The following is a 27,570-nucleotide window of genomic DNA, read 5'->3' as shown; positions in this document are numbered from 1 at the left end:
AACCTCTGGCTACGTGACCCAGCAAAGCCTGTGAGGGGCTGGCAGCGGGCCTGCGGCTGAGGGCGGGTGTGCCCTGGGGTGTGGCGGATGTGCCACTGCCACGCCGTCACCTGTGCGGCTCCGGGGGCTTCCCCGGAGAGTCTCGGGGAGAAGCAGGTTGGCAGCAAGGTCTTTGCAACGGTCCTAACCCCATCCTCTGCTGCTGCAAACATCTGCCAAACAGCTCCGTGCTGCTGTCGAAGCCGCGGGGGGGAAGAACCCCCACATTAGTGCTCGGGGCAATTAGGGACGGCATCGAAGCCTTTGAGGCTCTGAGCTTCGGCATCTATCTGTGTCCTCAGCAGCCTTGCTCAGACTTAGGGAAACAAGGTTTGGGTTTGTCTTTTTTTCGTTTTTTCAGTGCCCCTGAGGCAATCTGGGGGCTCAAGGTCTTGGTGCCCAAAAGCCACTCGCACAGAGCGCTGGCTGACACCCCCCCTTTCTGCAAGGCACCGTCCTGCCTCAAAGGACCCCTCGCACCCACCTGAGAGCCCGGGCAGCACCGGCACCGGGCTGCAGCTCTCGGGTGGTGGCTAACAGTGGCCCTGGGCAGCCCCGTCCCCCTCCTTGCTCAGGGAAATGGCACCTGTGCTACGGGTGCAGGACCCCCACCCCATGCTCACTGGCCAGGCAGCCGCACAGCAAACCCCCGGAGCAGACATTATATGCAGATATTTTTCCTTTTAATGCACTTCTATTGCCGCTCCTTCCACAGCCCCACGGGGGGGATTTCAGCCCGGCGGGAGCAGGGGCTGTTTTCCAGCCCTGCCCAGGAAGAGGAGCAGCACCAGGCAGCTGCGGGGGGAGCGGGAGGCTCCGCTGGCTGCCCCTGCACCCAGGGAGGGGTACGGCACCCTCCCCCCATCACTGCCCCCTCTTTGCCTTTGCTGCCTCAGAGGGAACTGGTTTCCCCCATAAAGAAATAGTAAAAAAAAAAAAGTCTAATTTAGGAAGACTTTGGATCATATAAAGATTCAAGTAGCGTTAAGTGAACTAGAAAACCAAGTCCTGTACATCAGCTTATAAAATTTCTAAATAAAAAAAAAAAAAAGGGAAGCAGAAGAGAAGACATGACACATCTGTGCAAGGGGTGGTACTGTCACACCCCTCCACCCCAGCCCCTGGGACCTCGCTCAGGCCAAAGCCCCCGGGGAGGCAAGGTCTGGGTGCCACCATCCCATGTCCCCTTCCACCACCAAGGTGCCCCCTCGTCTGTCTGTCCGTCTGTCAGCAGGGATGCCGCAGCTCTAAAGGTCCTGCAGCCGCATGATCAGGTCCTCCTTGTTCTTCAGCAGGAACTGCTCGCAGGCTTCGAAGGTGGCGCAGAAGTTGGAGGACAGTCCCGCCACGTTGGTGGTGACGTAGTTGAGGTACCCCGGCGTGGCCTGGTTGTAGTAAGCCACCTGCGAGGCACAGGAGGTGGTTAGTAGGGGCATGTGGGGATGGGCGAGCCTCCCCGACGGGGTGCGGGCAGCACGGCCCCGCGGCACGGCTGCGGCATCCCACCTTGCTCATCTCCTCCGACTCCGGCCAAATGCAGAAGCCGGAGCAGAGCGTTTCCCCCCGCGTGAAGCAGGCGCTGGCAGGGTGGGTGGGCAGCGTCACCGACCGAAAGGCCACCACGTAGGGGTCCCTGGGGAGGAGAGAGCCCGGTGAGCCGGCGCAGCCTGGCTGGCGGGGAGCAGGGGGTCGGGGACAGGGACGGTTACCCCTTGCTGCAGGGTTTCCGTCGGGATGCCAGGATGACGAAGTCCTGCGGCTTGTTCTCGCGGCTGAGCGTCTGGCTCACCACGTGGTAGATCATGTCGTCGTCATCTACTTGCTGGACGAGCTCGGCGCTCCTGCGAGGCGGGAGGGGACCGGTCAGAGAAACCCCGCTGTGGCCCCCGGGTCTGGGGCTTACACATTTACAGCCCACCACCATACCCAAAATGTTTTGGGGTACTGAAATAAGTGTTTTCTGCAGCAAGGTGCAGCCATCAGCCCAGGTGGAGCCGGGACGTGGGCGCGTGGTGAAAGGACTCTAGCAGTGGTCATGGCTCCGGGGCAACCCACTTGCTCCCAGGAAAGCCCAGAGAGACGTTCATCAACAAGCCTTCAGTGTAAGGGTGTGGGTTTTGGAAAGGGCCAGGTGCCCCCGGAAGCCCCGCAGCACTCACGCGTAGTGGCTATCCCACTCGTGCCGGCGCCGCAGGTCGGAGAGCAGGGCGAAGGCTTGGCCGGCAGAGATGTGGACCACCATCTCGATGCGGAAGGAGAGGAACTTGTCCTCCTCCAGCGTGTACATCCGCACCTTGGGGAGCACGGGGCACGGGCTGGGACGCGTTCAGCCACCGCCGAGCCCCCGGGACGCCCACGCTTTGGGGGCAAGAAGCAGCTCAGGGGGATGGGGCAGCATTTAGTACCTTTTCCTTTTCTCTGGCGAGTGCCCAGTTGGCTTTGGCTACGAGCGTCTTCAGCGCAGAGACGTTGTTGTAGCTCAGATAAACCTGGGGTGGGGGCAGCACGTCAGGGGCAGGAAGGGGGCAGGAGGCAGCGGCCCCGTGGGGCAGCACCCTACCTTGTTGCTTTGGTCCCAGGGCACGGAGAGCGGCACCTCGGTCTGTTTGCAGGAGACGACGTATTTTCTGCAGGAAAGGAACAGTTTCCCTTACAGTGGGACACAAACCACGCGCAGACTGTCCCTGTACCCCAGTGCCGAGCCCGCCTCTCCCTCTCCCTCCATCCCCGCATCCCACTTGCTTTTTCCGCTCACCGGTCCAGCCGAATTTTTTTCCTAGCACTGGCTTCTCTGTACCTCCTCTCTCCATCCTGATAAATGGGAAAAGCATATTAGGTTAACAGGAAAAGGAGGGGAAAAAAACCCCAGATGTCTTTCTGGGAGTGGGCAAAACGTTCAGCAGTGAAAAGCCCCTGCGGTCACCGGCTGCTGCCCCAGCTACGCTGGCAGCGGTGGTTAGTGATTAACTGAGAGCTATTTCGGCATCGCTCCCGCTCACTGTGATCAAGTGACAGGCATCGGCACATTAGGAAAAAGCCCTCTCTGCGGCTGCAGAGCTGCAAACAGCCGCTGAAACACAAATCACGTCCTCTAGCACTGCAAACGTCCCCTCCCGGGGAAATAAAACCCCAAAAAAAGCAGCCTGTTTCAAAGAAAGCAATAGGACAGTGCTTTAAAGCAGGTGGAAAGGAGGTTTCAGGGAGCCCAGCTCCAGCCGTGAGATGCTCGCCTGCAGGGTGGGAGAAGAGTTGTAGTTTCACGGCATCAGAAAATCAAATAGGTGGGCATGGTTCAGCCAAGGGGAAGGTGACGCTGTCGCTCGCTCGCAATGTACCCCAAGACATGCAGGTGCTTGCTTCCCTGCCATGCTCACATGGCAGATTATCTTAAATATTTGGATCCCAGCAAATTATGGATCAAGATGCTTTGAAAGGTAAAAACAACCTAAGAGGTTTGCATTCTTTCCCCTAAATTATAGAAAAGATGAGCTTGAACTTGCAGGCAATATTCTGCTAAGCCTTGCATGGTTAATATGTCTCCATCTCTGCACAGGAAAAGTAGTTTATTTTATTATTAGTTATACTGAGCAATCAATTTAATTCACTTGCTGTTGAGCAATTTGATTTCCACCATCATAAGACTGCACATGTTTTGCCGTGAATCTGAGAGCCTTTCAGGGCTAAGCAGGATTCCCGGGGGTCCTGTGCCACCGTGGCGGGGAGAAGCCAGCCCTGCCCATCCTTACCCCCAGCTCAGGTGCCACCATAGGCAGGGTGCGGGGCCGGCCCTCCTCGTCCAGCACCACGAAGGTCATGAAGGCACTGTTGATGTGCCTTCGGCTGACAGACATCTCCTGGCCGTACGCCTCGGCGGAGACCCCCACCTCCATGCTGGGGGCAGGGGGAGAGAAGAAAGGGTGAGGGTGCAGATGGCCATGGGAGGGTGGGATGGGAAGCCCCCACCACCAGCACCCACCTGTTTTTGAAGGCGTTGTTGACGATGGCTTTGAGCACCAGGCGGTCCCCAACTTGGGACGGTCCCCGAAAGTGGAACATCTCGATGGCCCGCAGGGTGGGGTGGGCATGGCACAGCCGGCTGCAGGGGGCAGGCGTTACCCCCAGCTGTGGCACCCTGGCAGCCCCACACACCCTCCTCAGCCCAGCCAGAGCTGAGGAGACCCCAAAACCCATCACCCCTGGTTTTTAACTGCCAAAACCACCCATGAGAAGGGACAATGAGTAGAGTGTGGTGAGTGTGAACCCTTCCCCGGGGTCCTCCAAGGCTGTGCACCCATGGGACTCCCTGTATGGCAACACCCAAGGGTGACATGCTGGGGACCATCCCTTTGGAGGGTCCCTACAACCCGGCTGTGGCCTGACCCGGACAGACACTGCTCTGGCTGTCCGTCCCCTCTGGGCATGCCATCCCCCCCCAAATCCCAGTTGGGGCACCTGGCTGCGATGGTGGCCACGTTCTCCATCCAGGCCATGATCTGCCCACCAAAGGTGTTGCCCTGATGGTTGGCGTGCGGAGGCAGCACCAGCTCCACGCTTTCCACCCGTGTCTTCGCCGCCGGCACTGCTGCGCTGTCATCCCGTGTCTCCAGCTCTGCCGCGGGGGAAGAATGGGGCTCAGCGTGCCGGCTCGCTGCCGGCGTCCCACCAGCCCTCACCTCCTCTCCCCACGGCCGCCCTCCCACTGCATCAACCCCCCCACACCTCCCAGCTTGGGAGTGCGGGATAGTGGGGCTGATCACCCCCTCCATGGCCAGGGCATCCCCAAACCACTCTTAACCCACACCCAGCATCCTGCCGAGGAAGGAGGATGTCACCAGTGGGTGTCAGGGCTATTTTGGGGCTGGAAGAGCGGGCTGCAGAACATGGTACCGGTTTCACAGGGGCTGCGGGTGAGGAGGTCCTTCAGGGTGTCCTTGTGGACCAGCCGCATGCGGCGGCGCTCGGCAGCGATGCTATGCTCTATCTTCTCCTCCTCCGTCTGCGGGGTCAGTGGCTTCAGCTTCACCTGCAAAAGGGACATGGGCCGGGTGCCGCCCCACTGCAGAAGGCAGGGCTCCCTCGGGCGCTGGCATGTGCTCCTGTAGCACCGTACGCCCCACCATACGCGCGTCAGAGACAGCCACGCTCCTCCCGGGTTATATTATAGATGCTCATGGAGGGGCAGAGGGCAAACGGCTCCTTCAGACGGATGGGGATCCCCCAGGAGGTGGCACAGAGCAGGCATGGGCACCGGTGCCAAGGAGCCGCCCCGCAGCGCCGGCGGGGAGGTACGTCCCTGCCCTCGCCAGACACAGAGGAGGGGACGGCAGCCGCGGGCAGGTGCCCAGAGCGGGGCGAGCGCCCAGCACCCCACCGTGCACCCCACACACACGGGATAAGGCAGCGCTAACCCAATCGTGTGCAGGTAGCCATGAAGCAATGGCACATGCCGTGGTGGAAAGCCCAGCCCAGTCCAGCCTGGGTCTCCCCAAAGAGGCCATTTCCTCGCTGCCCTTGCGCAGGGGCTGACTGAGCCCCCGTAGCCGCCGGCCGCCGCTCACCTTGCTGCCGAAGGGGCCCTGCGCCACGAAGGTGGCGTACGCCTTGCAGATGCTGCAATGCCTCCCGCTGCACAGGTCCTCGTAGCTCACCTGGATGCCCACCTGGGAGGGGGCACAGCACCCCTGAGAGCCGGCTCTGCTCCCCGGGGACCCACATCCCGCCAAGCACAGCAGGAGGGGACCGACATGTGGGGTCAAAGATGGAAACCGCGGGAGGATTTGGGTGTTTTCCATCTGGCCATGGTGAACGGGCGCGCGCGGCTGGCCAGAACGGGCGCACGGCGAGGGGAATAGGTGCAGGGGTGGGGGGTGAAGGCAGCGGGGGGTCACACCAACCTCCATGCTGGAGTTAAAGGCTCGGTTCACTTTGGCTTTGATGTTGACGACTTGCCCAACGCTGAAAAACAGAAAGAGGAGACAGCGCAGGGGCGTTACCGGGGGATGACGGCCCGCAGCCATACAGCACGCATCCCGGAGCCGAGCAGCTCCCCGCCGAGCTGCTGTGGCGTTACGGCTCGCTGCCCGCTGCGGCAGCGGCTGCCTGGGACAGTGAGGACATGCCGGGATGGCCAGCAGGACGTGGAGACAGCCACACTCAGCCATGGGAGCCCACGGGTGTCCAGCCTGGCAGTGAGATTTCACCCCCGAGCAGCTGCATGCAAACTGGTCCCCAGGTCTGGGGTGCTGCCAGGACACCTGTGGGGTGCAGAGGTGCCCGAGGCTTGCTCGGCACCCCCGCCATGCGGGCATGCACGCTCCTGCCAGAGCAAACGGCTCCTCCAGCCTCGCATGCGCTGTCCTGCACAATGGGGGCACCCATGAGGCCTCCCCACGGGCCCTCGGCCGGTGGCAGCAGCAGCCCCAAAGCTGCAGGCACCTTGATTGCTCCCATTCCTTCTCTTTCCAGGGCCTCCCAGCAACGGACACCTTGGGATACTGGGAGATGGCAGGAGGCAGGATCCGGCCAAGGGCATTTTGCACCATCTCTCACATGAAACATCTGTTGGCAGCAAATTGCTGCTTGCAGAGTCCAGGAGCTCTCCTCTGTGCCTTCAGTAGGCTTCAGAGTAAACACACAGACAGCTTCAGCTCTGCAGCCTAAACTACTCCAGACTGGTACCGACAAAATGAGCAAATGCAGCTTGTTGGCGATACCGACAGCAAACAGAGTCTTTACCAAATGCATTATTAAATCAAGACTATTCCTCATTCCCTAAAAAAGACCAATGCTAGAAAACTCCATGGAAAAATAAACCCTAGGACCACCACCACAGGTTTGCACCCCTCAAAACCAGAAGTGAGGAAGAGTCAGCGTGTGCTTCAGCACCATAACTTCCCCCCTGCCCCCACGCACGGCTTCCGGCTTCGAACGACCATAAACCTCCCGGCTACATGACACGCTTTGCACGTTGGCTCTGGCTGGAGGAGGAGCGGCGTGGGGCTGGGACGGTGCCTCCGGCCATCCCCCGGCACGGACCCCGGGCCCAGCGGCAACCCTGCGCCCGCTGCAGCATGCCGAAACGTTAGCGGGGTTACGTGAGCAGCCTCCGCGCACCTCCCAGGCCGTGCTGCGTCAGTGGGGTTAATGCTCCCAACTCACGGCAGCGCTGCGTTAGGCCGGCTGCTCTAGGGCTGCAAACGTCCGTACCAGACACCGCTCTTCCCGTCCCGCTGCCCAGCAGGGTTTATATACAGCTGGCTGGTGCGGAAAGAGAAAGCAAGATGGAGGGAGAGGGTTAGAGGCGATGGAAGTGGTCGTGCGGACGCTCCGGCTGGGTTTGCGACGAGGGGCGTGCGAGGGCAGGGGTCCGGGCACGCGCGTTGGCAGCCCAGGCTGTCTATATTGCAGTCCCCAAAATACTTCATCTTCTCTCTCCTTATCGAACGGTACAAGCCGGTGCCATAAAAGCCACACAGACCCCGGCTGAAGGGCACGTGCAATCCTCCCGGGAGGCTGTGCTTCCAAGCAGCAGGGCTGAGGGATGGGGAGCATCTGATGCCCAGCTGGTGAGTTTTTAAGTCAGTGATGTTTTGGGGTCTCCCCTGTGTCCCCAAGCACCTAGAGATCTTCCCTGCCTCTCCCTCACGATGGGAGGGTGGCAGAAAGAACAAACAGGCGGGCGAGGAGGAGGGCAGACAGCAAACGTCACCCAAAGCTCTTCTGCCTTCGAACAGCGCGGTGGGAAATCCCTGCCAGGCCCCTCGCTCGGAGCGTTAAGCTGGACCACAGCAAGCAGGACCTGAGCCAGGAGCGGCACAAATTCCCTGACCCCTTGGAGCGGTGCCCGGCTCACCCCTGAGGGGGGGTGAATGCCTTGCAGGTCTTGATTTAATGCTCTGGAGTGGGACTCAGGTCCTTCCTCCCGCCTCCAAAACCCACAGGGAAAAGCCTCCTGGACAAAGCTGCCCCAGGAGCCAGAGCCACGTGGTGTTGGGCATGGCACCCGCTGAGCCTGCTGGGTGCAGGGCATTGACCCTGACGGTGCCACCTGACGGGCACCCCAGCCTCTGCCACCGACTTGCTGACCCACCAGCACCGTGGCATCTGACGGGCGATGGAGAAAGTGGGAGTTGAACATTTCCTGGGGATGATGGTGAAACCCAAGAGCGAGTCAGACTTTCCAACACCAAAGAAATCAGCCAACAGCTCGGGGCCCCGATGCCAGCCCTGGGCACCCACAGCTGGTCTCTGCCCTCAATGGGCAGACCTGCGTGGCGGGTAGCTGCTAGGCAGAGGGTCCTGTACGGCACGGCTTGCTTGGCCAAGCTGGCCTTTGGCCAGCAGGTCCCCGGGGGACGGGGGTGCCAAAAACCCCTCTGCCGGCACACAGGCAGCCCTGCCATCGGGCCCTGTGGGCACCTGTGTAGGTGTGCCAAAACCCTGCGCCAAAACACCCGTGGAGCCCCCTGAGATGGTACCCAGGGGGTGAGCAGACGGGCACCTCCCTGCATGGGGGCGTATGGGGGCTCTGAGGACGAGTAAGGTGGGTGGCAGCACCTGGGCTTACCGGGGGGGTGGTAAGGGAGGAGACCACCTTGGGCGCCTGGTGGGAATGCTTATGTTTTCCCCTGCAACGGGGTGGTCCAGGGGCCCGTGCGCGGCGGGGTGGGCACCTCTGCTGCGGCAGTGCCCACGGGGGTGCCGGGACAAGCTCGGGATTCGGGCCGGGCGAAGCTCAGCCTGACGCATCTCACAACGTGATCCTCAAGTAGGTCCCACTCCCTCCAGTGCCCGTTGGGTGGGGGAGCTCCGCCGCACGCCAGCCACCCACACGGCTGCTACAGGGGCACAATTTGCAAGATTTAAGTTTTCCAGAGCACTAAGTGAGAGCTGCCTCTTGAACAAAGCCAGGGAGGAGCTGGGGTCGGGGGAAATACCAGGAAGCCAACCCAGCAGGAGCTCCCCAGTGGCCAGACAGCGGATAAATCAGAGCGGACAGCCAGCCCGCAGCCCCGCAGCGGACCCGGAGCCTCAAGCCCCTGCTGCGCCACGAGCCTGGCGCTGCCACCGCATCTCCTCCCCTCCCGAGCACGCTGCTCCCTGCCCTGGCTCCAGCCCCACCATCCACACGGCACCCGGCAGACGGGAAAACCCCATCCCCACACACGCCCGGCTGGAGAGCGGAGTATTTACCTAATGGTATGCTCAAAATAGATATCGTCCATGGAAGCCGTGACACACGGGCAGCCAGCGTGTCTCTCGGCTGGAAAGGAAAAACAAACTGCATCAGCAACCTGCAGCAACACATCGAGCATGTGAGGAGCACGTGTGCTCCTCTGCCCCACTGCCGCTGCCTCGGGGCTGGTGGCACCAGTGAAACCCCGGCTGGCGTCCCCTTCCCTGCTCGCGCCCGCCTGCTGCGCTTGCAGGGGATCAGAGTGGGGTTTGGGGGTTCTCCACCCTGTAGCACCACGGGTTTGCAGGTGTTTTAAGGGTTTGGAGGGTATGTTGTAACTAGGAGGCATGTTGCCCTGCTCTCTGCCTTCCCTTGATGCTTTCAGCCGCTGCGGGGATGCGCAGGCAGCTGATACCATCTCCCCATACACAGCAAATATTTTAAAGCCACCCTGCCTGTCTGGCTTTCCCTTGGGACTCCGGCAACCTCACACTGCAAAATTGCCCTGGGAACCTCATCGAACTGCAAAATTGCTCCCGTTGTCCTGCCACAACCTCCCCTGCAGCATGCATGGTAGGGTGGCCGATCCAGTGAGCTCCATTGCTTCTTTGGATATTAGGAAAAACTTCTTCACTGAGAGGGTGGTCAGGCATTGGAACAGGCTGCCCAGGGAGGTGGTGGAGTCGCCATCACTGGAAGTGTTCAAAAAACATGTGGATGTGGCACTTCAGGACATGGTTTAGGGAACATGGTGGCGCTGGATTAATGATTGGATTTGATGATCTTGAAGGTCCTTTCCAACCTAGTGATTCTGTGATTCTGTGATTCTTGCTGAGCGGAGGAGCCCAGCCCCATCTGGCAGAGCGCTCCGGCCACTGCCGGGACGCAGGGGACGTCACTAGCCTGGTCTCGCCATGCTCTACACACCGGGCAAGGAAAAGGGCAGCGTTTGGGAAGAAGCAGGCGTCGATTTTGATCTGTCCCCAAGCAAGCACGCATGCTCTCTAATTACTCAGCAAAATGGCACGACATGGGTCCCCAGCTGGTGTCAGCTCCGAGGAACGGCACTGGACCACCGGGCACGCCGCCGACGAGCCGTTTCCTGGGGATGTCGCCAGGCCCCTTCCCTCCCGGCCCAGCGGGATGAAGGCTCCGGCGGCAGAGGATGGCTTACCAGAGAGGCAGGCGGCCGTGTCGATCCACTTGAGCAGCTGGCCGGTGCTGAGCTCGCCGCGGTGGTTGGTGTGGCAGGGCAGCACCAGCTGGCTCATCTGCACCTCGGTGGGGTTGCGGGCGGGCGAGGGGCTCGCCATGGCCCTCGCCACCTCCTCCCGCTCCCCTGGCTCCCGGGCGCGCGGCGGAGAGGTCGAGCCCTGCGGAGGACAAGAGCTCCTTTTTACCCGAAAGGGAGAAAAATCGCCCAAGAAACAGTGACCCACACAGCCCCCCTCCCCACGCCGGGCCGGTGGGACCCTCCAGCCCTGCACGGCCCCAGGCACCACCAAAACCCACCTGGCCCTCGCCAAAGATGTGATACCTGCAGCCAAAAGGAAAAAATCCTTCTAAAAAGAGCTCGTGGGTGACCATTGCAGGTTTCCAGGCCATTTATCACCCAACCCCTCTGTTTCCTCCTGAAAACCTTGCAAAACCCCCTCCCAAAGCCACTCAATTCCCTGAGAAGGAATTTTGCTCCCCCGACAGCTTTGCTGGTGGTTTTGTGCCCCCAGGGCTTGTTCCTGGGGCTGGGCACGCAGCGATGCTCCACACTTCCCACCAACACTCCTCTTTGCCCAAGGAAACACCAAAAGCAGTTTTTCCTGGCTGGTGCAAGCAGAGGGGAGGGGAAAGTACCCTCGGTTTGGGGTTGTTTGCAATTAATTAATTAATTAATTAATTAAGTTAAATACAGTCCTTCTGGACTTCGCAGTTTGCTGGGCACCGAGCCGCCCGTGCCTGCCGCCCCGGCGCGAGGCGGGTGGGAAGAGCGAGGCCGGTATTGCGACTGTGCCGCCAAAAAAAAAGAGCTGATTAGACGTCAAGTGAGCCGCGTTACACAAGGGGTGAACTCAGTTAGCCCGGTGAGTAGTTGAGGAGACACGAGGAGCCGTCTGGGCTTCGTCACAGCCCTTCCTTCCGCTTTCTGCGCCCACTGTGGCTCCCGTTCACAGCACTTGTTGCGAGAGCTCCGTTGCCGCAGCCGCTTTGCCCTTTGGTTTGCCCGCCTCTCTTTAAAGACGGGTTTATGCTGAAAATGAAGCTTTCCCAACTGCCTCGGGCTCACCGCCTCTCGGAATAGTATTTTCCTCTAGCGGGTCTAACCTCTGTTTCCATAGCTACCGGTACATGACATCCCAGGAACGGCACAAACCTCGGCTCAGCAGAGACGCGGCGAATGCGGCAAGCCAAGCTTACAGCCAAGGGCCTCCCCGTCCCACAGCGAGACTGACCCCGGCCGCCGGAGCCCCTCCAGCGGGCTCCGGAACCCCTTTGCGAACCTCCCGGGCTGTTTCCCAGCGTGCCGAGGTGCCCACATGAATACCACGGAGCTATTTTGGGAAGCCGGCAGGCTCGGGGCCAGCGATGCAAAGAGCTCCAAAGCTGCCTGCTGCAAAGCGAGCAGCCAGCCTGGCTGGAGCTCTCGCCGTTCATTTTCCTGGCGCTTGCTGTCTCTAAATTTTAGGGAGAAAGCCGGCACCCCATGGAAACAGCCCTGACCCCATGGTAGCCAGCAAGAGGCCGGGGATGCTGATGGGGAATGCGTGGGGAGCGGATGCAACCAGGGCTGGTGTGGGGCCGGGAGCAGCTCCCGGCACGGGGTGGCATCTGCCCGGCACAGCCTTGGTTAGTAGCCGCCAGCACAACAGGCAGCCCCGGGGTTAGTTGCACGGCACGGAGGGTACCTGGAGGCCATTGCAACAGAAGGTCAAGATCTCTTCAGGGACTACAATATTCTCCTTGACCATTTTTAAGAGACACCTGGAAAGGAGAAGAGTGGCTCCGGTTACGGCAGGACCGGCAGAGCCGGGAGCAGAGGACGCCCACGGCCGTCCCGCGGCAGGGACGAGGCAGCGTGTGTGGCAGGTGCCCCAGAGCCGCCGTCTGCCGCAACCGCCTGCGCAGCGGGTTGTCACACCCTGTCCCCGTGCCCCACGCTGACGTCCCTGCCCACACCACCAGCCCCTCGCCAGCACCTATCAGGGGGGCTGCCGGAGCCGAAACGGAGAAGAGCAGACCCGGGCCTGGCTCACGCCTGCCATTCCCCGGGGGTCAGGTCCGGCGCTCACCGGTTGTGATGGAAAGGCTCCCGGCTATTTTGGGGTGCTGGACCGAGCCCAGGGCGCGGTGCCGTGGCCCAACCGTCGGTCAGTGACGCTGTGTTAATACTTTCCGTGTTGCTACACGTGACAGAGGGCTGTGTCTTGAAGCTCCCCCGGCCGGTGTGGTGACACCGCCGCGGTCACAAGACAGCCGGGAGCATATTTTTGGCAGCGGGCAGGACTCACGCTGTGTGCGGGTGGTACCGGGGGCAGCAAATGGGAAGTGCCCATGGCCGGCACTGTCCCCTGCACCGGCCCCTCCGCCTGTGAAGCCCTGGCATCCCCCAAGGGCATTGTGTGCCCTTGGGTGCCCGCGGGCTCCCCAGCCACATGCACTGCAACCACGTCCCGGCTGGACGCGGTGGTGGCATGGCAAGGAAAGGCAGCGCGGGAGCTGCAGCAAAAACAGGTGGAAGAGGCTTTATCTTTACAGTTTGCTTTTAAACACACCACTGATGGGCCCTTGGCGTGCCCACTGCCCTCCCGGCAAACATCCCGCACCAGTCCAGCCAGGCTTCCAGAGGCGGCAGCTCCTTCCCCAAGGCGCGGGACTGACCAATTTTGGCACAGGGTCAAAAAAGTGGAAGCTGCAGATTTGCCTCTTGCACTGTCAGCCCTTTGCGGGAGCCGGTGTTGGGGCATCGCACGGCACGCACCCGTTGTGGTCGGGACAAAACGAGGGTGCTCGGAGCACCCATGGACACAGGGCCTTTCAAAGCCTTCCCCAGCGCCTGCCTCGGCAGCAGCGGGCTTTGCTGGCCCCAGCCCCACCACTTCTCCAGGCTTGCTGCTGAGGCTTGGGGGCTCGCTTAGGCTCTCCCAGCCCTGCAAGAGCCCAGTGCAAGAGTTACTCTCCTGTTTAGCAAGCTGGGTTTGCTCCCCGGGTTTGCTTTATCGCAGGCACAAGGCGGTGGCCAGGGGTGGCCCTGTCATGCCCCACGGCCACGGCGGCCAACACCGGAGGGCATGTGGCTCGGGCCGTACCTTGGAAACCCAAACCTGTTCCTGGCTCTGCAATCGTGTCACCTTGTCCCTGGGTTGGGTTAGCAGGATGGAGAAAAAAAAGAAAGAGCTGTCTGCTTTGCATCCATCCCCGCTCTGCTATTTCCGAGGCGGCCCCAGCCCACGCTCCCACCCTGGAGCGCAGGGCTCTGCCCGGGGAAGGGGAGCGCCCCGGCCACACGTCGCAAACGCGCTCCAGAGACCCGGAACCGTTCAGCCGGTGGGTATTTATAGAGTATTTGGTTATCGAAACTACGCGAGCAAGTGTCTGTCCTCATTAAAATCTTCAGCCTCACTCAACTGTCACATTTTTAAAGCTGTTGACTGTTGCAGCCCTCGGGTCACCATGGCAACGGGATGCAGTACCCAGGCGATGATGCTCTTACTCTGTCACCCCTCGAGTGACCCACTTCTACCCCTCCCAAAAAAAAGTTTGCGTTAGGAAAAAAAACCTTCCAGCAGTGTATTTTTCTCCCGCCACACTCACTTCCTGCGCTGCTGAAGGCATAAGGAACCCGCAGAGCAAAGCGGGGGGGCGGCGCAGAGGGGGAGACACCCCAATGGTTCCACGAATGCTGGGGGAGAGGGACCGTACAGCACCCCACTGCTCTCCTATACCCTGGCGGGGGCTGGCCCACAGCAACAAAGCACCCACCAGCTCCAGGGATGGTCTCTGCTGCCAAACTGGGTGCTGGCCTCTTGGAAAATCCCTGGGGGACCATCAGCCTCGGGGAACCTCCATCGCAAGCCCTTTTGGGTCCTGCAGTCCCTGGGACGCTGCCGGATGGGGATGAAAGAGTGCGGTCGTTCCCCCAAATCCTTGAGCCCACTGGAAGCGGGGTGTTTGCTTTAGCCACCCCCAAGCAGCAGATGGGAGGGAGCAATGAGGATGAAGCCGGGGCAGGGCTCCTGGGTGCTGGGCTGTGGGATGCTCTGGGCAAAGTGGGGCAGCCCCATGCCTCGAGCCACCCCTGCCTGCCCTCCAGAGCTCTCCCACCACCCCATGGCCGCCTCCCGAACGCCTAACCCCCGTTTTCCCTCGCCCAGCTCTCGTCTCCTACCCCCACCCCAGCCCCTCGACACATGCTTCCCTCCCTGGGAATATTTAAAGGAAAAAAGAGGGGCGAGGGGGGAGGAAAGCGGCGACAATGAAGTTCTCATGGGGGATTATTGGTGTATAATTGAGCAATATCCATGGTAACAAGCAAATCTGCACGCGTTAAAAAATTAACCTGACCTACTTTGGGAAATTCTGCCATCTCGACAGGGCAGTGAGGGCTCTCCTTCCCCCGAGACCCAGCCCGCCAGTCCCACTGCCGGCAGCGGCAAAGCCCCAGTGCTCCCGGGGATGGGACGGGCAGGTTTTGTGCAAGGGGAGATGCCCCCTCCGCGGGACCCCCACCAGCGAGCAGCGGCGGAGACGCCCAGCCCAGCTCAGCTCCATCACCCCACGCCCGCAGACAAGGAGCAGGGTCCCCGGGATGAGACCCACAGCGCTTGCTCGGGTTTGGGGTATGGGGTGCCAGCTCCTTTGTGGGGCCGTCAGGATGGTGGGACGAGAGGGACTGAATCGCCGGGTCACGGCACGGTGAGGAAACGCAGCAGCTCCCTGTGGCACATCCCGGCGGGACCCCAGGAGGACAGACGGCCTGGAATAAAGGCCAGGGCGCCCTGCGAGTGGTATTTTTGGGACCACGCGTCATGCTTTCCCTAGGGTTTCATGGAGCAAAGCAAGGCATGGGGCCAGGAAAGCGCACACCAAGGGCCAAAGGCAGCGGGGGGCCACGAGGATGACTCCCATTACAAGCGGCTGATGGTTTTACATCCACCACCCATGGGAAACCTTCTCTCCGGGTGAGCGCAGCGGGGGCTCCTCCAGCCCTCTCGCGTCCCTCTGCACCCCTCAGTTCAGCACGGGGTGAAGCACGCCCAGCCCTGGCCATGCTCGCAGCCCCCAGCCCCATCCATGCCCCTGCCCAGCCGCTCTCCACGGCTCCCGGGAGGCTCCCGGGACGGCTGGTGCCGGTGTGTCGGCTCAGGGGCGAAGTGCCCCCAGGGAGCGTCCCCGAGGACAAAGGTCCCCTGGCACTGCTCCCTCCAGCCCGGGGGAGGGCGAAGCCGCGCGTCTCCCCATTACGGCTGCAAACACTGCCCGGGCCGGAATCCACAAGCGTGGGGACACCCAACAGCATCGCCCAGCCCAGGCACCTTCGCCCTGCCGCCCACGGCTTTCCCGGGGAGGAGACTGCCACAGCACCGAGACCACCAGGGTTGGGACCACCATGGTCAAGACCACCAAGTTGGAGACCACCATAGTGGAGATCACTGCAGCTGAGACCACCATGACTGAGACCACCATGGCTGAGACCACCATGGCTGAGACCACCACAGGGGAGACCATGGTGGTACAAGTGGTCTCCACCCTGGTGGTCTCGACTGCAGTGGTCTCAAACCTGGTGACCGCTGCAGTTGAGACCACCAGGGCAGGGACCACCACCGTGTCATGCCACCCACCCCATATCCGGCCACCCACGCTGCCCCAGCCAGCCCCGGCGCATCCCTCTGCCCTCCCCACGACGCCGGCGTTCCCAGCAGCCCTGTGCTCACGCTTCCCAAATATCTGCCCCCCTCCCTTTTAAATGAAAAAAGGCTGATTCAAGCCAAACCCCCCCAGCATCCCTCCCGGCACACCCAGAAAGGCCGGCGGGGTGAGGGTTGGTGTTGCCGGCTCTCTCCCGCTGCCACGAGCCTCCGGTGCCCGCCACGATGGAGCTGCAAACCCCAAGGGCAAGAGGGCATCGCCCAGGGGAGCGGGGGGGGGGGGCACAAGGGGCTTTCACCCCACATCCTCCCCCCGGCGGAGCCGGCCCGCGCCTGCGCAAGCCAGGACAAGCCACCGCTCCACCGCAGGGCATGGAGGACCCCACGGCGGCGGCGGGTGCCGGCTGCTGCTCACCCACCCTGGGGTGCCCTGGCCCCCGGCCCGCCGCCCCCCGCCCACCCCCGGGCCCTCACCTCAGCCAGAAGAAGCTGAGCATTTGCGGGCTGCGGCGAGGCAATGGCTGGCTCGGAGGAGAAGCGTCCGGACACCTGCGCGCGCGGCCGGCACCGGGCGCGGGCGTCGAGGCCGGGGCTGGCGCGGGGCCCTGGGACGGGGCCAACGCACACCCCCTCCCGCTTCCTTAAAAATAGCCACGCATAACTTTTCTTAAGGTAGCGCTTGGCAAATCCGTTCTTGCCTGGAAAATGGCCGGCGCTCTGGCAGCTTGCACGTTGGCCGATGCTACGCTGCAGGAGCGAACGTGCCGGGCCGGCGGCAGGCCCGGGGAGCGCGGCGGCAGGGCCAGGGAGCGGCAGGCACCGGCACGCTGCCAACAGCTCCGTGGAGCAGGGCCCCGCGGTTTTCCTCCCGTCCCTCCCCGGTCAGCAACCCCTGGGACGGGGTCCTGGGTCCCCTCCCCAGCCCCACACATCACCCCCTCTTCTCCCCCCCACTTCCCCAGCGAGGGGCACGGGGGTGCCTGGCTGCCTCCCCCAGGCCGCTCGGTCCCGACGGCACCGCATCAGCACCAGGTCAGTTAAACGTGCCTGAAAATATGGGATTTTTCCCCGGAGCTGCAGGCGCCGGCGCCGGGCTCGCCGGCCGGCAAAGCCTCCGCAAACTTCTCCCAAGCCGCTGCACTCCGCGCAGCCGCTCCCTGGCCCGGCTGCCTTTGAAGCACCTCTAACAGCGCTTATAATAAAAACCTTTTTTTTTTTAACAAGGAAATAAAATGCAAATTGCGTGTCAGCACGTTAACAATACAGCCTATCGGGTTTTTGGGGGAGATGTCGTTCTATTTGTATTTTATTTACGTGCTTTTATAAGTGAATCTCGGTAATTGACGTACACGAGTCTGATCAAAGCTCCTCACAAGCGGAGGCAGCAGAAGTGTTGCCGTTGGAAAGCCAGCGGTGAAATAATTAAACTAATTTAACAGGAAATAAGGCCCCACTTTCCTTGGTAAATAAGAATAACGAAGCACTGGAACAGAGCAAATGCTTTGTGGTGGGCACCGAGCATCAGTACCTGCAGCGCTGGGGCCTCAGCGACCCAAATTTTAGGCTGGACATGGGAAATGCTGATCAAAATCCTAGACCCAGATGGAGTTGAGGCGGGACACCTCGGTGCCCGCGGGCTAGGCAAGGATGGAGCCAGTGGCCCAGCCCGAGGCGATGCTTGCCCCCCGAGGGTTAGGAGCCTTTGGGGGATGGATCACCGCTGCAGCGGGTGATTGATCCGAGCACCGTGACGGAGATTCCCTCCGGAAGAAGGCTGCTGTCCTGCTTTGACTGAGGACTTTAACCCCGCTGAGCATTCGCTGCTCAGCGGCTGATACAAAATCTGCGATTCTTCATCGGCTTTCTGAGCGCGGGGAGGGGGCGTCCGCCCCGCTCCCCCCCACAACCGCTTCCGTGCCTTCCAGGTAGAGTCTGCACAGCCAGATGTGATTGACCGTTTCAGAAAAGAACATTTCCTTTAAAACATTTTCCTTTTTTGGGGGCAGAAAAGATGATTATTTTTCACCAAGATGATTTTCTACCCCCCTGTAGCAGCCCAGGTGCCCTGCAAGGCTCACGGGTGGCCAGATTGCAGCAAGCATCCTCCAGCGGATCTCCCCACCTTTAGCCCGGAGGCTCGTCGGGATCTCTCCCTCCCTCTTTAGGACTGTTTGTTTCTGCCACCAGCGATTAGGATCAAGAGGTTTGCTCGATGCAAGGAAAATGATTCTTCCCCCCCTCCATGTCGGAGGGAACAGCACAGTTAGAAACACCTTGGGCGCTTGGCCCTCGCTCAAGCCTCCAAACAAAAGTTGCAAGGAAAGGGTCGATGTTTTCCAGGCCCAATTAGCATAATGCTGTAATTACGGCTTGCAGCGGCCGCATTCTCGCGCTGCCTGCATCCCCTCGCCCCGCCACGCCGGCACACCCGGCGAGCGCGTGCCCGTCCCTGGCCGCCCGGCGAGCGCGCGCCGGCACCGGCTTCTTCCTTCTGATCCACCACCATATGCCCGTCTTTTACAGTTCTTTGGTGCGTGATGCTCAGAGAGTGGAAAATTAGCTAAATGAATTAATTGACATTCATACTTGTAATTAGCAAGCGGTTACAAGCAGCTATTCTCCTTGGGACAACTAAAATTTCTCGGGGACTAGTGTTAAAATACTGTAAAATCGTTAAGAGTAAATAACGAGGGCCGTGCGTAGTGTGCGCGCATGGCGCCTGGCTTCTTCCCTCAGCCATAAAAGCTGCCGCACTGTAAACAAGCCCGTGCAAAAGCAAAGCAGGCTGAGGAAAGCTGCTCCGGAGGAGGAGAAGTTCCCAGCTTCGGATGGAAGCGTGGCCAGATGGGCGGTCTCCAACCGGCAGCTCCCGCCGGCTCCCTGGCTAACCCCTTCCACCCCCGGTTACTGCGGGGTGCGCAGTGAGGCCCCGGCCATGGAGGCTGCTCTTGCAAAGCAATGGGAATTGGATGTTGTGGGCGTTAATTAAACCATTAATTACTGCCGAGCGAGGGAGGGGGGAAAGGTGACCTATTGTTTTCACCGCTTCTTGGAGTGGTTGGGAGGATAAACTGCTCGCTGGCTCGGCAGCGGGAGAAAGGGGCTGTGGCATAAGTCAGGTTTTTGCTGAAACTCAGGTTTTCTTGGCTATTAAGGGGACGGCGGCGAGCGCCGACGCGGTACCTGCGCAGCCGCGCTGACCCCAGCAGCCCCGCGAGGCCAGAAGTGAGACCCGCAGCGGGGACGGGGCTGGCGGAGACCGAGCCAAGCAGCCGGGAGAGACACCCCCACCCAGCCCTCGACTTGCTGCCGGCGGGGACACCACGATGCCGGGGGCTTGGAGGTGCTTTTGGGGTGCCCCAGGCTGCTCCGTGTGCCTCTAGCAGGGACCCCGCTCCCCACCACGGGACACACCCATCACTCGTGAGCCCCCCGGCCACGCAGCCGCCCACGCTCAGCACCCACGGCGTCTGGAGGCACGGCCCCCGGGAGGGTTTGCGCAGGCGATCCCACGCCCCGAGCGGGTAGCAGGGGTGGGGGGCTGGTGCTCGAGGCAGTCCTGTCTCCGAGGGGCCAGGGGCGTCTCCCACTCTGCAGGACAACGGCGCGGTACCCAAGGTTGGGCTGCAGGTACCCATCTCCCTGGGAAATGCCCCCCAAAACGCAGGTGCCGATGGGGAGAAGGGAGGGCGGCACAGCAGGCACCGCTAAGCAATGGGCTCGTTATGGAAAAGGGGGGAAAAAGAACGACGCTAATGCACCGGCTTAATAAATCAAACCCCCATGTCGCCTTGCTGCATCAGGAGCCGCTGCAGCACCGGGGAGGAGAGCCGCGCCACGGCCGCACCGCCAGCCAGGCTGGGGGTCCCACATCCCCCTGGGCATGGGAGGACGACCCCCCGCAGCCGCCCGGCGTCTGGCACTTGGGGTCCTCTGCCCCGAACCACCCTCCCACCCCGACAGCCTCTGCTACCCCGGGGCGGCTGCGGCAGCACCCGCCGCAGGACGGGGCGATGGGATGGGGCGATGGGACGGGGCGATGACGGCACCACGCGAGCGGGGGTCTCTCCTGGAGACGGGCTCTCCCCCAGCTCCTGGTGCGGGGTCGGGGCCGCATCGCTCTGCCAGGAGTCCTTGTTCTTGGCTCCTCCGAGCTGTCAAAGCTCTGGATTTCCCTGGCAGCGCCTGGAGTTTAAAAGCAGAGGAAAGGGGGAAAAAAAAAGCCAGAGCTCAGAAGTGAGGCGGCTGGAAGGGCTGGGCCAGGGAGCTGTCACGCCACCCGCTCAGCTATTACACACCCCAGCAAGTGCTCAAACACACAGGCTGCACAAGATAGCAGGAAGGCTAATTTTTCTTTAGCTGCAGGCAAAAAAATTCAATTACAAGGTAACCTATTTTTCAACTCCTCCATTGGTATTTACTTAATTTCCTAAGGCCGGCTCACCCGCCCCGCGACGGAGAGGAGGAGGGAGGCCGTGTGCCGTTAGGCTAAGCTGGGCTCTGTCTCGCCGTGGGGTTTATTTTGGTTTTAATTCAAACGGTAAAGCTCAGAGCAAGCGTGGTTGGTTTGAACGCTGGTCGGCAAACGGGACAGCGCGTGACGTGGGGCACCAGCGCCGCGTGCAGTGACGGGGATGCGAAGCACCCGCGGCTCCCTGGGGCGCGTGAGCGAAGGTCAGCAGAAGCAGGACCTTCTGGAGAAGGTTTGGGAGGTGCCAAGGAACAGGCCTGCTGCTGGCGGCCCGTCTGGGCAGGGGCTGCCGGGGGGCCCGTGAGGACAGGGACAGCCCCGGGGGTCCACAGGGGCAGGGAGAGTCCCGGGGGGTTGCAGGGACAGGGACAGCCGAGGGTACCTGGGGACAGGGACAGTCCCAGAGGGTCTGTGGGGACAAGGGTACCCGGGGGTGCATGAGGACAGGGACGGGTCTGGAGGTCCCGCAGGACAGGGACACCTCGGGGGTCCACGGACACCGGGACACCCTGGGGGGGCACGCCGGCGCAGGACACCCGTGGGCACACAGGCACTGAGCACGGGGGGCACACGGGCACAGGGACACCCCCGAGGGGGCCCACGGGCGAGGGGGGTGTCCGTGAGGTACCGGCGCCGGCCGCGCCGCCGCGCGCCGCCAGGGGGCGCCGTTGCTCCGAGCGGGCGCGCTGCGCCCTCCCCGTCCCCCCCTCCGCGCTGCCCGCGGCCGCCCCGGCTCGGCGCCCCGCCCCGCCCCGCCCCGCCCGGGCGCACAGGCGCGGCCTTCCGGCGGCTGCGGCCCGCCCGCCGAGGGGGCCGGGGCCGGGGGCGGGGGGACGGAGCCCTCCGGCACCCCCGGGCCCCTACGCGGGGGAAGGGGGGTGGGGGAGAGAGGAGGAGGGGGCGGGGCGAGCGCTCCGCCAATCAGCGCGCGGCAGTTTCAAGAGGCCCCTTCCGCGCCCCGCCCCGCGCGGCGCCGCGCTGCTGGGCGGGGGGGCGGCCCCACTGCCCCCCCCCGGCCCACTGCCCCCCGCCCCCGCCTCACTGTCGTGTCCCCCCCCGCCCCTCTGCCCCCCTGCCTGCAGCCTGCCCCGCGCCCTGCCCGCACTCTGCCTGTGCTGCCCACGCCCGCAGGCCGCGGCGCCAGTCGGGGGGGGTGGTGTGGGAGGGAAGGGAAATGCGGCGTACCCCAAGGGAGTGCACTCCCACGCGTGACCGTGCCCAGGGCCGTGGGGACTTCGGGTACAGGCAGCGCAGGGCTTCGCCTCTGCTTCCCCCTGCGCTGCCGGTCTAGGGTGGCACTCGCCCCTTGCTTATGACGAGGACCTCCCCCCAGCCCTTTATAAATAATGCAATGTTATTAATTATGCAATTTAATTAATTACGCGCATACAGCATCTACCAGCAGATTGCTGCTACTTTCTTGCTCATAAAAGGCCTTCCACTGGCCGGGTTTTTCCAAGCCCGCAGCCGAGGAGCCGGCCTTGGGGAAGGCCTTGAACTCCGCGCCGGCCAAGGAGCCGGTTACGGCACCGGTGATGTTTCGGCGTCGCGGCTAACGCACGCCAACCTCCCTCCAACCGCCGGCACAGCTGCGCGGGTAAACAGGAAACCCGAACGCCGCGGCTCCCGCGGGACCCAGAAACCCCAACCCCAAGGCGGGCGAATGACTCCTGCCGAAAAACATCGGCGGCTCCGGGGCGAGGGGCCGGGGTGGGAGAGGAGGCGGGTGGCGGCACCCGCCGCCCGCTTGCCTGCGCCGCGTTCATTTGGATGCGAGCCATGCAGAGCGCTCGGCACCGCCGCTGAGGTGTGGAAATCTCGCCCAGCCGAGGAGGGGTTTCCTCCTGCTAGCCCGTCTGGGGGAAAAAAACCCACAAAAAAAAAGCCTTATTAGAAGACAGGGACATTTTAGACACCAAATCCGGCCCCTCGCGATGGCTGCTTTGCGCTCCAGAAATGGAGGAGTTATTTTCGGGGGGGGCACGGGGAGCATGTGGTCCCCCAGTCTGCTGGGAGCCCCTCGCCTGTCTTCCTCAGCATCTCCAGCATCTCCAGCAGTCACCACACCCTGAGATTTGGTTTTCCCATGGGAAAAGGGAATACCGGGGCTGGCGGCAACCTGGAAATAAAAGATCTATAGTTTGGTCAAAATGAACGTCCAAAATCCGGACTGCCGGCAGCGGTGCGGGGTGGGAGGACGGTCCCGCGGACGGGCCTGCGGCGCAGCGTGCCGTGCGGGAATGCAGCCTGCACGGGTGCGTGCCCGGCCGGGACGGCAAGGGCCACGTCGCCTCTGGAGCTCGCGGGGCGTTGCAGCCTAACGTTAGCTGATGAGTAGACCCACGCGTCTTTGTAAGCGCGGGGCAAAATTAAGGATGGATTTTTTTTTTTTTGTTACTTATTTATTTCGACAGGCCGTGTTCCAGCAGAATAGTCCCAGTGCATTCTCCCCAGGGACGGGCATCCTCAGCGGCCCCGGGTGGGAGCCGGCGGGCAGGGACGGGCTGGCGGGCGGCGACGCTCTGACAGCTCAGGGAAGGGGCCGGGGGAAAGGGAGCTGGCAAGGAGGTCAGGAAAGGCCAGGTAACCGCCCGAGCCTGGGAGCAGTTTGGTACGGCCACAAGCCCCGGCGGCAGGAGCTGGGTGCGGGGATGTCGCCAGCCCAGGCCAGAGGCAATGAAGCGCCTGGAGTGATGCAGCAAAACAGGCTGGAGTTGCACGTCGAAATAAATCATCCATGGAGGCAAGGCAGAGGAGGAGGTTTCCTGCTCTCGCGCCTCCCTGCATCGAACAAAGCCCCAGAAACTCCAGGCGGGCAGCGGGAGCCGGGGCAGGATTCGGCCGTCCCGTGGCCCTGGCTGCCCCGCAGCAGAGCCGGGCGCTCCCACGCTCCCGCCCTCCCGGGAGCTGGTTTTCCACTCCTGCCCAGCTCCCTTGGCTTCACCTTGTGGCAGGCAATGTGCAGAGCTGCCAGGAGTGATAAAATGGCTGTCCCCCAAATTTATGGAGTTTATCTGTGAATAACTCTTGGAGGTGAAGTGGCCGTTCAGCCAGGAAGGAGGAGGGCTTTATTTCGGGATAAACTCCCCCAGGAGCGATGCAGGGCGGGCAGGAGCCTGGCCCCAGCCCTGGGGACCAGGAGGGACGTGCCCCACGGCCCCCGGCCGCCCCAGCTCGCGGGGATGGAGCATCGCCGGGGTGAGCTCCCTGCTCACCCACGCCGTAGAAAGCCGACGGCTCGTTTCCCATCCGCAGCATGTTTATGAGGATCTAAGTCCTAATTTTTAGGCTAAGATGGCTTTGGCACATCTCCGTCGCTCCCGCGGAGCGCGTTTAGCACGGCGGCGATCGCTGCTTTTTCCAGCCGCACGTGCGCGCCCGGGATCTCCACGCCGGCTGGGCGCTGCTCCCCGTGCTCCGTTCCCAGCGGTGAACTTGTCCTCCCGCCCCCGCCCCAAAAAAACGTTGTATCGGCGGGCGGTGGAGCGGGATCCCGGTTTCTGGGGAAGAGCAGCTGGAGCTGAGCGGGCTCAAGCCTCCCCCTCGTTCCCCCTCCCCGCTCTGCAGCAGTAACATCCATCCCAAGTTTCTGAGCCTCTTCTAATTTTGGAGGCCGTTAGCAGAGCGGGCGCCGTGGCAGCCAAACGAGGCTGCCAATGTTTCCTTTAAAAGCCGCTTTCGCGCCGAAGGACTCTTCTAGATGGTTTGCTTTTAATAGCAGGCTGCAGGGTGCAACGCCCAGCTCGCGGCCGGGCTCTTCCTGGCCCGGGAAGGGACCGGCTGGCGCTGGGGGCAGGATTGGGGCCGTGCCCGGAGCCCCACGCGTCCATCGTGGGCCACGGCCACGCACGCCTGCGCCCCTCGTCCCAGCTCAGACCAGCAAAGCTCCCCACCCCATTGCAGGGCAGACCCCCCCGCAGCCCGTCCCTCCCTCCCCTCGCCCCCGCTCTCGGGGAAATCTTTAAGGAGGAGGGGGCCGGGTTCAGCCCCTAATGGTGCCGAGAGCTCAGGGGAGAAGAAAAGCCCAGAGGAGCCGGTGGAGAAACGGGAGCCGGCGAGGTCAGCGCGCCGGTAGGTGTGAGCGCTTTGAAAAAACCCGATTGCTGCTTCAGTATATCCAGATTCGGGAAAATGGAGCTGAAGTGTGAAAAATGAAAGTGAAAAGATAGGAACCAACCCACGGCTATTTATTCTAAAAATACTGACCTAAATACTTAAGCGCACATATAAAAGTAGTTGTCTTCGCTGATTTCCTTTATGAGAATCTGCTGGCTTGGTTATTATTTCGCTCAGAAACCAGAAGATGAGGCTTTTCCGAGACACCGAGACTGTGTCCCAGCCTGGCACTCACAAAGAGTTTGCTGTATGCCCAAAACTCATCCGAGAGCCCAGCTCTGAAACTCATTCCTTAAGCTAACGAGGCCCTGCGGCGAGCAGCCCCCGTCCCCGCCGATGAAAACGGGAGAGGCTTCGGCTGGGTCTGGCGCGATGGCTCGCGCGTTTCTCGCCGGGTGGGCTGCCGGCGGTGGCCGTGGGCAGCCTGGGGGCACGGCGGAGCCGCGGAGGCTGCGCCCCGGGCACAAGCAGCGCTTGCGGCAGGACGAGAGACTTTGGGGCAGAGGGAGGCACCATCCCCACGCGTCCGGCAGCAGCCAGGGCACGGATGCGAGGAGGCTGCGGGCAGCCTGAGCGCTGAGCCTGGCTCAGTGCGAAGGTCCCCGGGGCCAGCGAGCCAGCCGGCACGGCGGCAGGCACGGCCGGGCACCATCGCTGTCCTGCAGGCAGCTCCCTGGTTAGGTATTTTGGGGTTTCCCCCATCCCTGGAGGTGACTGGGCCAAGTACTGGGGTGGACGGCGAGGAAAACCCCAGTGTGGGGCTCCGGGCGGCGCGTGGGGCGGTGCACGGGGACCCCCGCGCGGTCACGGCCCCCGATGCAGCACCGTGACCCCGCTCTGCACGTCCTTCCTGGGGAAGATGGTGGAGGCGCGTTACATGCGGAGGCGAAGCGGCTGGAGGAGCGGGCAGGAGTGCTGGGTCAGCAAGTCGCGCGGGCTGGACACAAACGACGAGCGCTCAGAGGGAGAAGGAAGAGAAGGCGCTCGAAACAGCGAAGGTGAAAGCAGGCGGGGGAGGCGGCTCCCCGCCGAAGGTCGGAGGGGGAGAGCCGGTCACAGCGTTTCCGTGCGACAGAGCGAAGGTGCGAGCCAGGAAAGCACGGGCCTGGTGGAAAGGCGCTTTTTTTTTCTGAGTTAAGACAAGGGGAGCTCAGCGCGGCACGGGGGTGTGCAGGGACGCGCGGCCCGCGGCCCGGCCGGCGCTCGGCCAGCCCGGTGCCGCAGGCGTCGGGCTCGCGCGGCCGGGTGTCCCAGCAGAGCCAGGGCAAGGCCGCTGAGCAGCGAAGGCTGGTTTTGAAACCTGGGAGGGTGCTGGAAAGGGGAGCGTCCTGCAGGACGGGGGCTGCTACGGCAGGCTGCTGCCTGGGGAGCATCCCCTCCAGCTCCTGAGCTCTTCCCTTCTCCCAGAAAGCTCCCGGGAGAAGCAGAGGAACCCCCCGTGGGCAGCGGGGTGAGTTGGACAGGGGCACACCGTGCAGCAGCTTTTTACCTACAATAAGGCTGCTAAAATAAACACGCGTCCCGCCACCACGCTTGCGGCAGATTTACAGCTCCACGCGTGCACCCGGCACCCGCCACCCCGCGGCGGAAGCACCCGTGGGGTTGGCGGCGGCAGGGGGGGGACGTCTGCTCTGGAACCCAAAGTCACCCTCCGGCCAGCTCCGTGAAGCATCCCGGGAAAGCGGAGCCAGAGAGACGCTCCCGCCCGTTGCAGGGCGCTGGCGGGGGCGGCTGGCTCGGGGCGCTGCCGGCAGCGCTATCGGGTGGGGGCAGATGGACGAGGGGACAGATAAGGGACTCCGCCGGAGAAGGAACAGGAGCGAGAGCACCCAAAGGCACTGCCCCGGCGGAGTAAGCAGGCTGGAGACCGGACCTGGCAGAGCTGGGTTTAGGTCCCGTAATGCCGGCCAGGCGCCCGCTCCCCACCCAAACCGCTCCTCGCCGAGGGCAGGGCTTAAGGAAACCCCTGACGCTGAACTGCAGGTACTTAGTCGGTGCAGTGGGGGCCTGCCTGTCCCCCGAGGCAGTTGACAACCGCTGCTACCCCCGGCAAGGCTGCGACCCTTCGCTGGAGAACGGGCGGTGGGTAGCACATCCCCCGTGGGATGATCGAGGAGACCCCAAGACAGGCACCACCCCATTGTCTGCAGGGTCCGCAGGCACCCGCAGCTCTGCTGGGACCCCCCAGGAGAGTCTCTGCTACACCATTGCCATAGGAGACCTATGGGCAGCACTCATATGCAACCCCCTGCAGCATCCTCACCCCACGCCCTGCCCTGCCCCGCGTAGCTGCCGCCGGCGCCCAGCCACCGGGAACGGGCAGGGCCAGACACAGACAGCCCAGCATGACAATGCCACCGTCACCGGTGGGAGCCAGCCTGGGGGTTATCACCGTGCCACCGCGCGGGGCAGGACCGCAGCTTCTGCATGCTGGTCTGCTCGGGGAGGGGATAATTTAATTGCAAAATGTCCCGTGCAAGGAGAGGTAGGCTAGCGGCAAGGGAGGTGCACACCAGGAGGACCAGGCTGGCCTGGGGCAGCTGGCACTGGCAGGAGGTGGGCAGAGGGGACACTTTGTCAGGGCTGCAGGGGGACCCCGGGGTCTGGCATTTTGGGGTTTGCCTTTGGGCAGCCCGCCCCGTTCCTTGGGAGTCCAGCCACACCCCGGAGCGCGAGTTTGGGGCTCGCAAGTCGTCCGTGCTCCTCAGACAGGGAAGTCCCGCTCCCCGGCCGTTGTCTTTGGCGCTTTCTGCCTTTGAGCCGTCTACCTGTTTGTCTCCTCTGCAACCACGGGGACCCGCAGAGTTAAAACCCCGGGAGCGCCAGCTCCGGGAACGCAGCACCGTGTCCCAGCCCTCCCCGCGGCTGCCGGGGAAAGCTGGGGAGCGGCGTCCCGCGTCCCGCATGGG

The 27,570-nt window shown here is 62.7% G+C and overlaps 1 protein-coding gene across 1 annotated transcript; it reads right to left on the bottom strand.

The window, feature by feature from the left end:
- Positions 1–506: 506 nt before the first annotated feature.
- ACOT11 (acyl-CoA thioesterase 11) lies at positions 507–16,571 on the bottom strand (the record flags this gene model as incomplete). The annotated part of the gene is made up of 17 exons (XM_082002866.1): positions 507–1,442; positions 1,546–1,672; positions 1,749–1,880; positions 2,199–2,332; positions 2,445–2,528; positions 2,600–2,666; positions 2,795–2,850; positions 3,786–3,930; positions 4,016–4,135; positions 4,492–4,648; positions 4,927–5,062; positions 5,598–5,699; positions 5,934–5,994; positions 9,232–9,301; positions 10,389–10,587; positions 12,115–12,190; positions 16,549–16,571. 17 exons carry the CDS (start codon positions 16,569–16,571, stop codon positions 1,287–1,289), a joined length of 1,845 nt encoding a protein of 614 aa, XP_081858992.1. The 3' UTR covers positions 507–1,286.
- Positions 16,572–27,570: the final 10,999 nt, after the last annotated feature.

This window comes from Phaethon aethereus (genome assembly GCF_964289735.1).
Source record: "Phaethon aethereus genome assembly, chromosome: 8".
In the NCBI taxonomy this organism is placed as follows: Eukaryota; Metazoa; Chordata; class Aves; order Phaethontiformes; family Phaethontidae; genus Phaethon; species Phaethon aethereus.
Note: the sequence above shows the minus strand (reverse complement) of the source record. Positions and strands in the feature narration are given on the sequence as shown.